This window comes from Carcharodon carcharias, chromosome 28 (genome assembly GCF_017639515.1).
Source record: "Carcharodon carcharias isolate sCarCar2 chromosome 28, sCarCar2.pri, whole genome shotgun sequence".
NCBI classification, from domain to species: Eukaryota; Metazoa; Chordata; class Chondrichthyes; order Lamniformes; family Lamnidae; genus Carcharodon; species Carcharodon carcharias.
This window is the reverse complement of record NC_054494.1, coordinates 18,191,601-18,208,687: the sequence shown is the minus strand read 5'-3', so window position 1 is coordinate 18,208,687 and position 17,087 is coordinate 18,191,601. Positions and strand designations below refer to the sequence as shown.

Here is a 17,087-nt window from a genome sequence, read left to right as displayed (position 1 = left end):
CCAACAAAATTGTGATACCTGGTGGGTTCGAGTATATACAACCCGACCCTTTTGAAACCATGCGATCTCCTGGGAGAGGCGAAAGAACAGATTAAAACCTAGGTGAATTTGAGGGAAAGAAACCTGGCCAATTTTATTTCAACCTCTGGCCCAAGCTTTTAAAATTAGTCCTGGTGATCACTCTGGTCTTGACAATCCTTACAGCATCTCCCTTCTGTGAGAAGTGAACTCGGCCCAGCCAGACACAGGTCCAGCTCTCGCTATTGGAGACCCTCCCATTCCTGGACAAGAAACCGCATATGATTTAAGGCCATACTCCAATGCAGTACTGAAGGAGTGCTGCCTTGTCTTTTGAATGAGGTGTTAAAATGTCTGCCCCTTCAGGTGGATGGAAGAGATCTCAAGGAACTATTTTGAAGTAAAGCAGGAGAATTACTCCCAGCGTCCTGGTCAACATGTATCCTTCAGCCAACATTAGTGAAACAGATTTATCTGGCCGGTAACAATTTGCTGTTTGTGGGATCCTGCTGTGTGCAAAATGGTTGCCATTCACCTATATTAAAACAGTGATTGCACTTCAAAAGTATACCATGGGTATACATGAGTATACTTCAAAAGTATACCATGGATATCTTGAGGTTGTGAAGAACGCTTTTTCTTTTAATTTATGTAGATTTATCTCATTACTTAGGTTGCTGGTTTAATTTGTTTTGATTGAAATAAATGAAGAGTTCAAGACAACCCTGTGTAGCTGGGAATCTAAAACTGCCCTCCAAACACAGATGAGGTAGCTGCACCTCACATACTGGGCTCGGGACTGAGTATTACATCTTTTTAACCTTGCCTTGAATGTCTTACATCTTCACTGTCACTGTAAATCCTTTCTTATTAACGCTGCATTATTTTCACTATTCTTGCCAAGTCTTGCCGTGTGGGTTTGCATGACATGGAATGATGTTGGATTCGGATGCTAAAACTAGTTATAATGTGTGGGGTTATTTTTAACAGGAAAAAGGCGGTCTTACATCTTACATGTTAATAACAAAAAGTGCAATTCCACTCACAGATGCATTTTCAGTGAAGCTCCATAAATATTTTGAGAGAAAGGAACAGAAAGGTACGCTGATAGGGTTAGATGAAGATAGGTGCAAAGAGGTCCAACTGGAGCATAAACACTAGCTTCGACCAGCTGGGCCAAATGGCGTGTTTCCGTGCTGCAAATTCTATGTATTACAATAGATGTGAGTTCTAAAAGATCGGCGACAAATGAAGTTCGAATTACACAGCCAATCAGACAAGCAAAATCTGAGCTGATTAACTCCATTATCCTCCTGCCAACTGAATTTTTACATTAAGCAACATGGCACAATTTGGTTCGACCTAGAACTACTAAGCTGGAAAGGACCATGAGTCAACAAATTGCTCCACCGCAGGATTCTGGGTGGTCCTCGGTTATTATATCACGTACGAGGATGGACAGTTACCATTGCTGTCACAATGGCGACAGTCCTCATTTCCAACCACGGGACCTTTAACAAGGGAGAAATTGTGATCTGAGAATGTGACAGTAGAAACTGCGCAGATACAGCTTTAAAAGCTGAGCTTAGATCATATTTTTCCCAGTAATCATTAGCACACATAAGGCAAATCAGACATGCCCTTTTGTTCTACATATAACACCAGATTTTCTCCATGACTATAAATACAATTTGAGGTTTATTGCTTTCTCCCTTTTTATCTACATCCAATGACCCAAAAAGTAAAAGTGCTGCACCCTAGTGGCATGCAATCATATACTTGGCACCTATTCAATGTTTTATGAACCCTGCACAGAATTAGCAGGAAAATATCGAGTACACTGTCACTCTTTTTTCCCCAATTGCTGCTATGATTTTTTTTTTTCCAGTTCTCCCACTTGGTGCCTCTGCAGGATCTGCAAATGTCTTATTTCAGATAAAAGCTCCTGTGTTTACCACCCCTTTCCAAAAGAAGAAATCTAAGCTTCCGATAATAAGTTCTCACCCATTGTGGGGGCCTACTAGAATAGCTGGACAATTTTCTTGGTCTCTCAGAGTCAGTGATTCCCCCTGGGATATGGATCATTTTAAGAAAAGCAAGAATTGGTTTCTGGGGGTCCGCACTCAAAGGGAGGGGCAATAACCAGTTTTGTCGACAGGTGTACTGATAAAACGCTTAACAGGAAAGAAGTTGGAAAGACAGATCCTCAACTTCATGTGGGTAGAATGACAAGAAAGGAACAAAGACAGATATGAAGGTCGACAGTCTAATGAGGCAACCCATCCCAGTGAGAGAAAACTGACCTTAAGTTCAGGGCTATAGGTTCATAGGAAATAGGGGCAGGAGTAGGCATTCATTCCCTTGAGTTTGCTCCACCATTCATTTAGATCATGACTGGTCTTCTATCTCAATGCCATTTTCCCACATGATCCCCAGGTCCCTTGATATCTTTAATATCTAGAAATCTATCAATCCCTGTCTTGAACATACTCAATGACTGAGCCTCCACAGCCCTCTGGGGTACAGAATTCCAAAGATTCACCACCTTCTGTATGAAATTCCTCCACATCTCAGACCTGTTATTCTGTGTCTAAGTCTTCTGGTTTTAGACCCCCCCCCCCCCCAGCCAGGGGAAATTTCTACCTTGTTAAGCCCTGTAAGAATCTTGTGCACTTCAATAAGATCACCTCTTATTCTTCTAAACTCTATTTAGCCTCTAGCTGCTCATAATCTGTTGTATGATGTTGTGTGTACCTCCAAGCCGCGGTAATGTAAAGGTGCTCATCAGATCAAGGGTTAATGTGGACGGGAGAATAGCACAGCCCACAGTATGATGCATAGAGTCACATGGTAATAGACTGAGAGAACAGTCTAGAGAGAACACTCTGGAACCAGCCTGCATGGAGATAACAGCATGACAGTGACCTAGGATCTGTAAATCATTAAAGATTAACAATAGCCACTTCATGTTTAAATATACAAGTCTCAAGATCTCATCATTAAGACACCCAAAGGACCCATATTACAACATATTGCGTAAGCATAATCGCTTTCCTGGTCCTACCTATGTTATTGGTACCTATGTGGACCACAAAACTGGATCCTACCCTCCCACTGCAAGTTCCTCTTCAGCAGAGAGCAGATGTCCCGAACTCTGGTACTGGGCAGACAACACAGCCTTCAGGGCTCTTGCTTTCAGCAACAGAGAACAGTGTCTATTCCCCATCTATACTGCCCCTTAGTACCACTACATTCCTATTAACTCCCCCCTCCTTGAATGGCTTCCTGTACCATGGCACCATGGTCAGTTTGCTCATCCAACCTGCAGCCCCCACTTTTGATCGTACAGGCTGCAAGAATTTCAAACCTGTCAGACAATTGCATGGGCTGAGCCTCCTCCACTTCTGGCTCCCCAATCCCCATACCTGCCTCATTTGCAGTCACACCCTCATATCCCTGACCATGGACCAAATCAGTTATCCCCATCCTAGAGGATGTGATCATTCTGCTGCAACAATGTGTCCAGGTAACATTCCCCCTCCCTGAAGTGCCACAGTGTCTGCAGCTCAGCCTCCAGCTCAATGACTCTGAGCTGAAGTTCCTCCAGCTGCACTTATTGCAAATGTGTTTGCCTTGGATGACACAGGTGTATATGAGTTCCCACATTCTGCAGCTGCCATACATCACCTGCCCTGCCATCTTTATAGTGTTTACTCAATTACTTGTTTTACTGATTAAATTTTACATAATGTCTTTAGTCCTGCCTGTGTTTATATACTTATTATTTCAATAAATGTTATGCTTACCCCGATTAAAATTCGCTAGTTATGATAAATGGGAAATACTCACCAGCAATATAATAAGCTTACTAATATTAGTAAACCTTAGTACTACTAATAAAACTTTACAATTGCTAAAATTACTCGAATCTAGAAATGTAACATTGATCTTTCCAAAGGACGGGAAGCATAGATTATGTGATGTTGCTCATTAATGAGTCAGTAGCAGGTGAGCTAGCAGTTACTATGCTTTAGTCAAAATCCATTGGTCACCTCAGGAAATAGTTGGAGGCTATTAGTGCCTCTGCAGGCGAAACAAGTTTTGCTGGCTCTCTCTTTGCTATAGTCCAGGCTGGGGAGAGAAGTTGTCTACTGGTCCCTGGTTTTGTTGATTGTAATGTGTCCTCACAATGAGATGTGAGAGATTCCGCAAGGATGAGAGTTGAGCTTTTGTTCTATAACTGATGTTGGAAATTTCCAGAAATTGTAACCAACTTGTAAGTCATGTGAACTGTAGCAGCCATCTTTTGCTTCAGCAAAGTCCACTTTTTTGAATAGGTTAAAAAGTAATGTTTGATTTAAACAGCTTGTGATTTTTTTTCATATCTTACGGACATGACAAGAAGGCTGAACAAGGAGAATTAATTTAATATTAACATGGGATAGTATTATGTGGTTTATTATATTTTTCTGTCATTCATAAGGATGAATTTGAAGTGAGTTTTAAGTGTGTTTTAAGCATTACTATGGATGATCATTAAGCTGCTGTATTATACAGACAGAAAATGTTCCATTCATCATTTCCATGAAAGATTCCACGTCTCAACAATCAATTTAGATCCACTATTGTTATGCTTAGCCCTGAATTATCTTAGTGACTTAACATTCCTGAACATTTGGTGGAGAGACCACCGAAAGGAGTGAAAACAGAACTTGATATAGTCTTTCCAAAACTGAGTGAGAGTAAGGAATTTTAAAAAAAAAGGAAAAATAGCATAAATGCTGTATAAACTAAAATGTAAGTCAGACAGGCCCTTAATGAGCATATGAAAAATTCTTTAAAAAATAGAGAGAGGATATGATAAAAGGAAAGTTGGACAGGGCCTCCATAAAACAGAGGGAACATTTGGTAGGTTCTATACAAACAAAATGTCCCCTTGTGGGGGAAGCTAGAACTAGGGGGCACAGTTTAAAAATAAGGGGTCTCCCATTTAAGACATGGACAAGAGAAAACTTCCTCCCAGAGGGTGGTTAGTCTTTGGAATTCTCTTCCCTAGAGAGCAACGGAGGCTATGTCACTGAACCTATTCATGGCTGGGTCAGGCAGATTTTTGATCTACAGGAGAGTCAAGGTTTGTGGGAGGGAAGCAAGAAAATGAGGTTAAGGCCACACTCAAATCAGCCATAATGTTATCGGTAGCAGAGCAGGCTCAGCAATGAGGTGGGGGGTGGGTGTGTGGAAGAGAGTTGAATGGCCTACTTCTATTTCTTGTCATCTTAGAATGAGAATTAGACAGACCTCTTGTAAACCAGTGAGAATTGGACAAGCCCATTATAAAGCAAAATAAATTGGCTAATCCCTTTGTGACATACACTAAATCAGAGAGAACAAGATCAAAGTTGGGGCAGACCCCCTTATTAAACATAGTAAATCAGGTTGACCGATAAAAATGCAAGTGGAATGGGCTTTTCCACTGAAAACATGTGCTAATAATTTTCATTCTATTCTAAAACGATTGGGACTGATACATTTGGCCATGTTTTGTAATGTTAAACTGTTACGGGTTATGTAACAGATTAATTGAAAACACATCAGAGAAACGCCATACTCTCTGTAAACGCAAACCCCAACATCTGCAAAAAAGAACAAAGCTAATTTGTGTCTACAGTCTCTTCCTGTTTATTCAAACTTTATTTGATCATCTGTATTTACACGATCACAGAAAACAGAATTCTGTTGAGGTACAAATGCTGGATGTGATCTTTCTGCGAAAATAGAAGTTCACAGCTGCCTAGAGGGAGCCAAATCAAATATCAACTGGATGGCCTGCTTTCTATTAATTGATAATGTGTAGGAAGGATAGGTTTAATTCACAGTGACACTCCGCAGTCCAAAATTCTCACTGTCCCATTTCACTAATTGGAATGGCAAAAAAAAAATGCCAATCTGATAATTTAACCCGTGAAGCTTTTTGTCAAACTGCAATCCAAATTTCAAACGCGTAGCTGTTTTTAACGTCAGAAAAGAACTCTACTCTGAATAATTGTCCTTCATGCCACCCCACATCCAATACTACCATTGGAACATCTGTTGCTCTTGTGAATCAGGAACTTTATTATATAATTTGTGGCCAAAACTTTGGCGAGGCGCCTTTTGGAATGAATGCCTGAAGGACCCATCCAACTGCTGATTTGCAGATCCCAACAAGCTGCTGGCATGTGAACATAGGTTGCTGCAGGATATGTCTCAAAGCAGCTCAAGGAAAAACAGAATTAGCTCTGACACCCCTTGTACTAGGGAATATCAGTGTTTTAAAGACTTAGAAGAATTTTCTCACTCTCCAAAAATAGTCAGATTAGCAGCCTGTAAATGCATCAATTCAGCAACACAATTAAGTGTGAAGTTTAAATCAGAACAAGCAAGTTCTAACAGAACTGAGCTGATCAAATTCTTACTTTAGAATTTAGTACTTGTTAAAAAACTTTTGCCATTGATCCTCAAAATAACTTATCATGCAGGACACTGAGCATCGCAGTATCAGCCTCTTGAAGTAGGTAACGTCAGTCTCAATGAATATTGATCCTGTTAAGCTTCAAGACCCAATGTGCTTGCATGTACTTCCATTCACATGGAGTTCCACTAACATGCACCATATTATTCTGAGAGCAGGTACCACTAACTGCTTGTTCACTGGGCAGGACCATTGTTGGTGAGTTTAATTGATGACACCTTTAGTGTCACAACAACTGGAAGCCACATAATTCAGTCGTCATAAATTCTCAACACCTAGTCTCTGCCTTACATCCTGAAGGAGTACATTTTACAAAATGGCCAGCTCTAATATGTTGATTCATGTAAATGTAAAACGTTCCATTGCATAGTCATCATTCCCAATAAAATTCCAATAAATTCCAATGCTTAAAAATGATAGCTCCAATCAAATTTTTCCATTGTACAATTGCTAAAACTTTGTATCTGGACCAGTTCAAATGAACACATGTTACTCCAAATGTGTGCAAATACAATCGTGCAGCAGGAAACTCTCTGAGCAGGTGCTTCTTCAGGCAATATATTCTTCACTGGAGGCTGTTTTTGCCTTTATGGAATCCATCATCATCGATCTCCTCCTCGTGGTTATTATTTCAGCCTTCAACAGACCAACAGTAGACTCTGCCCCATGAATCACCCACAAATAGCTTAGCATGATTCCTGTAAGGAAGGAGTCAGAGACTATTAACAATTTCTGAACTCATCAAGGTGAATGATGGCAGTGCGGCTCAAAGAACCTCTTTTATTATCACTTAAAGTGCCAATGTGTAGGCTAGGATTTCTGATGCTCAGAGTTCTACTTTATTCCAACTCTGTGGAGGCATCCTTTATACTGTCGGCTTATTTAAATCTCAGTTATTTTCCGTTTAGGCTTTCCATTCTATATCATCTTCGTGGCAGAGCTGTTCAAAATAAGGGACAAGTTTGGGACAGGGTAGGTCACTGGGAAACCATAGTGGAATGAGAAGAACTCATCCATCACTTGTGACCCTTAACAAATGCCGCAAATAAAAGATCAGACTGCACTATAATTCAAGCAGCATGGGTAAAATTGAAAAAATAGCTTTCTAAGCCAGTAGGCTACTCAGCTGTCTGACTGTTAACTCCTAAAGTTGTCTGTCTCCCCTGGTGGTTACAGAGGCCAGGAATATCCCACATTGTGCCGTGTTACTTGATCTCAGGTGGGCCAAAGGAAGGGATCCTACAATTGGCCTCGGGACCCGTGAGAAATTGAGGAGAGAAATGATCAGCCAAGGTTCCTGCTCCTGATTGTTTGCTGGCAGCGCTGGAATGTAGGAAAGGGATGGGATCCAATGATGCCACTCTGCAACAGTCCAGCAGCTCTGGGACACTCCACGTGAAGAGCGGCTATTTGGTGTGCAGTATCAGGGGGTGGCTGGTGTGCATGTGGCATCATTCTGTGGCATTGCCCTTACAGTAGAGGAAACTACAGAGCGAACAAAGACTTTGGTGTGCCTGTGGATCACTCCAGAAACCAACATCCCTCAACCCCACTCCTTCAAAAATCTGTGCAGCTCTCTCATCATCTGCCTCATGATAAGCCTGCTCCCAAATGTTCGCCACCCTCCTTGTCAAGCTGCTAATTTTAAGCTGCAAGTGCTTCCATCTGCTGCTGCTAAAAGAGGGAAGGGATTGGATGCACAACCAAAAAAAGTGACCACGCCCTGCAGAAAATGCGGAGTTTGGCTGCATGTTCAATTCTCAACTTCGAAGTGCTTTGACGATTGAAGAAGCACCAATTACACTGTCCAGAATAGAGTTAAGCTTCACTTGGAGGAAGAACTGCATTGGGGTTTTTTTTTTCTCCCTCTTCCCAGCAGCTTTCTAAATGACGATAAAACGCTCCCAATAATGGTAAGCAGGACATTGGGGGTGGATACAGAACTGAGAAGAGGGATGTCCAGTCCCTGAGGTTGCTGGGCATTGTGAATCCTAGTTCTGAAATGCGCCCTCTGCCGAACTCTCATGAGCGTGTGGGAAGAGCAGCCCTTACCTCGAGACGGCCAGTGCTGTGATAGCAGACACCCTCCTGGTCTGCTTCCCCGGCAGCCCATTGTTTCTGCTCAGCCTCCAACGAAAGGCAAGGTGCCGCTCCCATCTGTAACCTGCGGTGGAGGAAGATTAAAAGCCACGGTCATGACTTCAGGGAAATATGCTCGACAAGTAGATGCCGTTTTAATGGCAGAACAGGTAGCGCTCGCAGTAAACATCCAGGGTTAATCTCTGCCTGTCCGGTAATGTGAGGGGATGTCCCAATTTAATTAAATCTTAATCGCGATGTTCAGCGAAGCTGAGCTCTAATCAGGAATTCGGATTCGTGCATTATTAAATGCTTTCTAACTTGCAGAGTTAGGTCGGCAGTGACTGGTCCTTGATTCTATGTGCGCGACATCTCTCCTCTGTTGATCTCTATGGCTAAACAAACACAAACATTGCAGTGAATAAGTAACAGCCAGAGCAGCGATTTTCCTGCTTCAGGCTCCAACTCTGTCACAAAGTATTGCGATGATAATTGAAGCCACAATCACCTGGAACAATGGGGAAATTACTATTTAATTCCCAGCCACATACCATTGCGCCAGGGATAAGACTATAATTACCACTTTTTTTTTGTTAGCAAAAGGAAAAACAAAGTTTGCAGACACGGTGGTGCACTGTGACAGGAAAGTCGTGCTTTGTGTGGCACTGAATTTAAACCAATGGGGCCCGGATTGAGATTTTTGAGATTTTAAATGTTATATTTTTCAAGACTTTTTATTTTTCACATTGTCTCCGCTCCAACACTCACCACTTCTGAACCAACAAGATGGCTGGACAAACTCCTCCCGGAGCCCTGTTAATGCTGCTCCTGAGGGAGCTCTTAGGAGGTCACTGACTGTCTGCTATTCCTCCCTCCATTATGGAGAAGTGCCTGACCCCCACTGCTTGCCCTTGGCATATCTGAGGTCATTTGCTATCCAGGCAATCTGCAACAATGCACCATGGTCTGCTCTGTTGATAGCAGATTTTAAGGGAACCCGAGCTGTTGGGGGTCAGACGCCTCTCGGTGGGCATATGGTTCTTGGTTTGATCTCCGTTGAGTTAGCCGGTCTCCGTTTGGGCAGCGGTGGGTGATTGGCCTCAGTGTCACAGACAGGGTAAAATAAATCAGTCAGGGTCCTCACTCCCGCTCGCTATCCCAGTGGATTTTTGGAATCTAAGGGATATGGGGAATCGCCCAGGAAGGCGAAACTGAAATGTCACGATCTCACTAAATGGCAGGGCAGGCTGCAAGGGCAAAATGGCTGTCTCCTGCTCCTATTTCTTATCTTCTGCTAGAAAGCATTTGTATCCCAACATCAAGTGAGATGCCTTTTTGCAAAATGCCTTTTTGCAGCTGAACATTCTGCTGATGCTCCCTGCCTAGTCTCTCACATGAAAAACAGTCAGGAAGTAGGGCTATCTGTACCTTGCTTGTCCTACTTTCTACCCTTAATGTCACCTATTAGCACATTCCTTAGATAATATCACCGCCTTCAACACCTCTTTGTCCTTTTGTCTATGATATCTTTTGGCTAACTCCACCTTTCATTGGCCCTCTATCCAGCTCTACCTGTCCCCACTCCCCCCCCTCCCAAACCAGCTTATATTTCACCTCTTTTCTATTTTTCCTTAGTTCTGTTGAAGAGTCATACAGACTCAAAATGTTAATTGTATTCCACTCCACAGATGCTGTCAGACCTGCTGAGTCTTTCCAGGTATTTTTATTTTTGTTCAGGAAGTAGTAGTACTGGAGGGTTGTTGTAAGATATGGAAAGATACCCAAGTGTATATTGCTACCTTTTTAAAAGGACAGGGAGAGAAAAGGTGGGGGTGGGGGTAGGGTTGGGAGAGTGGGGGTGGGTCAGGTTTTGAAGAAGGTGTGCCAAACAATTTTTTGAGTATGCCAGTTGCTGTTGATACCAGGATACTGGAAGTGTAATGGGCATCATGTAGAAACAAATCAGGCTATTGTAAATCTTTATAAAGCCTGTGCATCTTCCACAATGGATGTCATTTGATTCAGGAAGAACTAGGAATGCCATGCAGTTCCTAGAGGTTTAATGCAGATCTGCTGGGATCTGCACTGAGACTAGTTTCCTTCTGTATTAAGTGTTCAAGGTTTAGAAATGAGAGGAAACTCAGAGGTAGAGATTATTGTTTGTTGATATTGGTAAACAAATGGGACTAATTCAGATGTCTCCTCCATCTGTTACTTGAATAGAGGTACTACACTTTGAAAATAAAATGGATTAATAGCTCAATTAATGAGCAATACGAGTTAAGAACATGGGAATTTCTACATGATAATAGCCCAAGCAGTTCTTTGATACAATAATAATGAAGTTATTGACTAATTATAGGAATTAATCTCTATCAGTTAGTCTAAAAAGGCCTAGATTTGAAAGGAGGAAAAGCCCAGTGGTAGAGTGCTTTGGGAATCCTAGGTCCGAAGTTACCTATTCCTCTCAAGCCGTGACACATACCACAGGTCATGTCTCAAATTATTCATATATTGTATCCCAAAATGTTATTTATGGAAATAAATTTGCATTTGAGTGAATCAATATTGTCAGTGTGTCCTGAGGGAGCCTGTTCTATACATTGAATACTTGTTCACTGAAATCTTTCTGTAGATTAGTCCTGCCATTAACACTTTGTAAGCTCCTCTGGTTCTAATGTTCTATATAAGGTGAAACAGCTTGTCCTAGGTCTGCATTATCTAGTTAGACACAATCACCTATAGCAATACCTACCCCTGTATGATTGCAGTTTGCTATCTGCATCAGAGGCAGATTTTTACACTCATTCTATCTATAGATGTCGCTCCCAATAACTTGACACTAGACAATATGTCTTTCGCGTTTTGCCAGTGAAATTCTATGCTATTTGTGCGATTCCCCACGCACACTTCCATTCAGTCACTTCTTATTTATAATTGATGAATTTTCCTACAGTGCTCTTTCAATAGATCAACTAATGTTGTAACCTGAAATGATTATATAGATTTTTATGCTGTAATTCGCTATTCATTCTTGAAACACAATTAACTTCCTCAGGGCTGGTCGACGGGATTCTCCATGGCACCAAAACTCCAGGCTCAAAGTTAACTTCATTAGTTTGGCTTGGGGTCAGTAAGCTTCAGTTTCTTTTACATTCCACCAATCCTCTCTTAAAAGTGCACAAACTTCTTGTTTGGCATTGGCAGCCAGCTGGTGGGTGGGTAGGAGGGAGGGAGACTAGATGGTGAATGGCTGTAAGCTATCAATTGTCTACGTTGCGGGATATGGGATGTCGTTTGGGGGTGGGAGGTGGCCAGAGGGTGGGAGCAGGGCACTCAATTGTCATCAGACGTGGAACTGGCTGGTTTTGTTCTCTTTGATCTAAAGATATTGTAGTTCCTAACTGAGACCAATGGAGATCTGGGATTGAACCTGGCATCTTCTAGTCCAAGTCATACCACTTGGGAAGCACAAAGACACTTTGCTATTCTTTTTTCCCAATTACAGTATGAAAAACTGGAATCGATGGAGTTTTCTGCAAATGACCTAGAGGAATCCCAGCTTTAAAGACAAGCCCTTTATTCATTCTCCTGGGTGCTTTATTCAATTGGTCTTTGGAATTTTCCTGACTCCTACCTCCTCCCTACATGTCCTTGTTCATCTGGGATGATCTGGAGTAGAGGACTCCAGGTCCCAGAAAGGCTGCATGGTTCACTCTGAATTTCAACTTCTCTTGTTTCCATTGAGTGTTCTGCCACAGCTCAATGAGAGGCAGAGTAAACCTCAAGGGTGAGAACCAAATCTGACACTTGCTTCTGGGATGGCTCACCACCCCCTTCTTGGACTGCAGCAGTTCAAGTTGGTGGCTAAGGGCAATTAGGGATGGGCAATAAATGCTGGCCTTGCCCACATTCTCACATCTTGAGCACATGTTCTTAAAGGAAGAGAGAGAGAGAGAGGTTGAGAGGAGGTGGTTTAGCGGGGAGGGGAATTCTAGAGCTTAGGGCGTAGGTGGTGGAAGATACGGCCAGAAATGGTGGGATAAAAAACAACAAGCATACCATAGGTAAGATTGCAGCTACCTTTTTCAGGAACACAAGAAGATTGTTGGGCATTGGGACTTCTGGCTTTGTTCTCCAACAGCAACCAGGAGGCCAAGGACAGCAGCCAGACCTGCAACAGTTCCACCCCGAGTTTCTGGGGAAAAGCCATGAAGGAGATGAGTCTACATCAGGGATCAAACAGGCCTTGCTAATGACCAGATCCACCAGATTCAGGCACATAGCAGGCAAAGGAAGAAGAGCATTATCATGGTGAGAAATTTCCACCAGACTTAAACTTTATTTAAAAAAAACAAAAAAAAAATCTATTACTTGGAAGCGTTGGAGACGGAGTATCCAGTGTTCAACAATATGCGCTAGACATTCTGTGCCTGGTGGGACGGCAGTGAATATTGAATACTGGCAATATTATTATAAATTTACTGATTTCCTTTTTTTTTGATGGTGGCTTAGTTCTTTATTCGTTGCTCTCCTATTTTGGCTTAGGTTTGATGACACTGCACCGGCGTTACTGACAGCGTTGTGCTGTTCAACATTGCAACTTGCAGCATTTTTGTTCAGAAGGCAGCAAAGGACAGTCCTTAAAGGGTGGGAAACACCTATGTTGCCACGCAAACCACTGATTATCTGCAAACTCTTCAGTCCTGCGTTAACCGGAGCACCATTCTACGGAAGATAAGCTATTTGACACATTGTGCCTCTGTCAGGTGGAGACGCCATATGCCACTTAAACATTACCACTCTCTCCTGAGGCTGGTCCTCCATCGTTCCTGGTGACTCGGAATCTTCTATACTCTGTCCTCCATAGCTATAGTTGAAAATAAAGCAGAATTTTACAAACCTTCTCCTTAAGATTTGCAAAAAAATACAACAAACAACCCTGCATTAGCCAACCACAAAACGAAGCAGCGGTTGATCCGTGCTGTAGTGCAGCACCTCCAATACATAATTCAGGAGAAATTTCTTCAGCCAGCGCGTGGTGAGAATGTGGAGCTCGCTACTATATGGAGTGGCTGAGGCAAGTAGCATTGATGCCTTTATGGAGAAGCTGGATAAGTAGATGAGGGAGAAAAGAATACAAGGGTATGTTGATAGAGTTAGATAAGGTAGGGCAGAAGGAGTCTTACGTGGAGTATAAACACTGGAAGGGATCAGTTGGGCCAAATAGTCAGTTTCTGTGCTGTGAGCTCAATGTACAAAATCAAAGAACTGGTTGGGAGGACAAGGCCCCTGATTGAGCCGAGGTCAAGAAGAAGAGAGGAGATAAGCTAAACTATAGACCGATTCTTTGGTTTTAACAGTCTGAGGTTTGTAGAACAGACAGATGAGACAAGGAGTTCCAATGGTTTTCATGTCTCCAGAAAAACAGGAGGCAGGACAATAAAATGACATTTTAAAATGGTGAGGATTGAGGGCAGTGGAAAAATGTGCCTCACACTTTTCTCATTTGACTCTTCAACACACAAGATTGAAGGAAGGTGCCTGCCAACTCAAACCTGTTCAATAAGGAGCTCTACATTGGGGTAAAGTCCCAGATAGGCACAACTGGAGTGGAAGATTCAGAGATGTACAGAACCTTTACATAAAGACATGTCCGCTGTCCAAGTCAGCCACCTAACTCTTCAATGCATGGACATTTTAAAATACTTAAAGTGTTAAATTGGAATAGAGTAATTGTACAGAGGTCTAATAAAACATGTGCTTTGGGTTGTGCTGTGTTCTATGTGTAAGGTAAAACGATTCCAAATATTGTTCATTAAAGGATTATAAGAAACAAAATCCATTTTCTATTTGTCAAATGCATTAGTAAGATAACACATTTCAATTATTGCTCATATGATTTAACTTTTACAAATGAGGGAGACAAACGCAATGTGGGAGATAGCTATGGGCTGTGTAAGGTTCACACGATATCATCTGTTCAGTGCAAATTGTCCTTTTTCAAAAAAAAGGTGTTCTAAATGATGATAGCAACTGCAGAGGAAGGTAACAAATACAGATATTTATAACTGCAAAGGGTGTGCATACCATAGTGCTGAGAAACTCTGGCTGTTTTCCCCTCTTATCCCTTCCTCAAGAGTTCAACTGCTGTCCTGGCTCAGCATAGATCAGGTAAAGAACCTAGGAGCTTCCTGGTCTGTAGGAATCAGTACCACTCTAAGGGCTGCATTAACTGAATGCTGAGCTTTGTGTGATGGGCACAGATTGGTGATGTGGGAGTGGAGGTACCTGTACCTGCATCTGACCCACGGGCTTGGGTCTTAGAATTCAGCATATCTGACTTGCATTAGGAGTACTTATTATAAACTTTTTCACAGCCAGGTCGTGATATTGTGACTAGAGCAATTCAAACCATAGAAAAGTTACAGCACAGAAAGAGGCTATTCAGCCCATTACATCTGCGCCAGCTGAAAAAACTAGCCGCCCATTCCACTCCCACCTTCCAGCACTCAGTCCGTAGCCTTGCAGGTTACAAATGCAAATTACACAGCTAATTTCTAATGGAAGGGCAGCAATTGGGCATTGGCGTTGAGGGGCACTGGCATTGAGGGGCATGGGCGCTGTGAGGAGGAAAAATCTGTCTGAGTCCTCAATCCCGACTGACGCCTAGCACCCTTCCTACAATGTAAGCGCATGTGGACATAAAATGGGGACAGGCTCCTTGCTTGTCTGTCATGAATAGCACACATATATACACAAGTCATTTGGATGAGGAAGCAGCAGTCCCCCTATAGAAAACCAATGTGAGTAAGTTCCTTTGGGGCGGAAGTGGAAGAAAAGGGGGAAGCTACGATTTTCACTGAAGACTATCACAGGAGAAAATGATGTGATAATCAACGCGCAGGACTGTGGCTTATTTGACCCTCGGCACCATGTCATGTTGACCAAAAGGTGCCAGCGCTTTACCTGCTGTTGGTGACACTTACTCGTACAACGCCGTCAGCACATCCTGTCACGACGACATTGCGTGAGTCCCATTCGTGCACCTCGGTGAAGCAGCAGCACAAAATCTCCCCCGTCATCTCTGAGGAGGTGTTGACGCTTGCAATCGGCTGTCCGTTGATTGTCCACAGGTGCAGGTAGGTCCCTGCGCAGGAGGCAATGTCACCCTGGAGTATTAGAACAATGATTGGTGAGCTGACTAAACACTACTGGACTGTACATTCAGACCGCGTTGTATGAGGAGGGATTGGGTCGGCGAGGCCTGTATTCACTGGAGTTTAGAAGAATGAGAGGGGATCTCATTGAAACGTATAAAATTCTGACAAGGTTGGACAGACCGGATGCAGGGATGATGTTTCTTCTGGCTGGGAGGGGGGTCTAGAACAAGGGGTCACAGCCTCAGGATATAGGGTAGGCCATTTAGGACAAAGATGAGGAGAAACTTCTTCACTCAGAGGGTGGTGAACCTATGGAATTCTCTACCACAGAGGGCTGTGGAGGCCAAGTCACAATATATTTAAGAAGGAAATAGATTTCTAGACTGTATATGCATCAAGGGGTATGGGGAGAGAGTGGAGGTATGGCATTGAGATAGAGGATCAGCCATCCTCTGCATGGTGGAGCAGGCTCAAAGGGCCGAATGACCTACTCCTGCTTCTATTTTCCATGTTTCTATGACCTGCAGTGTTCCGGGTTTTTAATTCCCAAGCCTTTCCAATCCTGGTGGTTCGACTCTTGCCGTAGTATAGCACCAGGGGCATCGGCAGTCCTCCCAGGTCCATCAGTCCCCCTCCATACCACCATGCCGAGTTCCTCAATCAGGCACTGAGTGCCTTTGAATGAGGGACACTCACTCCCCGGGAGCCCACAAGCAACCCTCTACAGGTTTGTTTGTTGTGCTTCCCACAAGACAAGCCCACTGCTGGGTTAATACCAGTGGCAGTGGGATGAGACCCTTAAGTGGGCATTAGTTGCCCGCTTAAGGGGCTCAATTGGTGGCAGGGTGAGAAGGCCATCCATAGACGTTCCCGCCATGGATTTAATCGGAGTGGAGATGGTAATGTCCCCATGCCACCAAACTCGCCACTGGGGAGGGCATTAAACTCCACCCTCTCATTCCTTGACCTGTGCTCAACCAAAGGTTGTGGGTAAAATGAGTGGATCTTCCAGGAGAGGGTTCCCAGTGAGATTGTCGCCTGTGCTGGGGGGGCCCTCCAATATTTGGCAGGGGGTGGCGTGGGGGGGATGGGGGATGGGGTTGGGGAGTGGGAGGAAGGGCAGCATGTGGCTGCTGCAGGATTAAGACACTTCAAGCAACTTAAAAGGCCAATCTGCCTTACGGAAAATAAATACCACCAGGTTTCCCAGCAACGTGGCAGAACCTGTTTCCATGGGAGAATTCAATAATTGGCTTCTCAGCTATAAAATTTAAAACCTCTCTGCTTGGGCCTAGCAATACTGGATGTCAGTGCAA

At 43.2% G+C, this 17,087-nt stretch overlaps 1 protein-coding gene across 1 annotated transcript in view; it reads right to left on the bottom strand.

Annotated features, from left to right (window-relative positions):
• Positions 1-5,690: 5,690 nt before the first annotated feature.
• The window catches only part of wdfy4 (WDFY family member 4), a 242,631-nt gene continuing 231,234 nt past the window's right edge, over positions 5,691-17,087 (bottom strand). Inside the window, exons 59-62 of the mRNA XM_041176115.1 lie at positions 15,598-15,780; positions 13,409-13,478; positions 8,582-8,693; positions 5,691-7,227 (exon numbers count right to left, since the gene is read on the bottom strand). Coding sequence (XP_041032049.1) covers positions 7,161-7,227; positions 8,582-8,693; positions 13,409-13,478; positions 15,598-15,780 — 432 coding nt within the window. The 3' untranslated portion in view covers positions 5,691-7,160. The remainder of the gene's footprint in view (positions 7,228-8,581; positions 8,694-13,408; positions 13,479-15,597; positions 15,781-17,087) is intronic.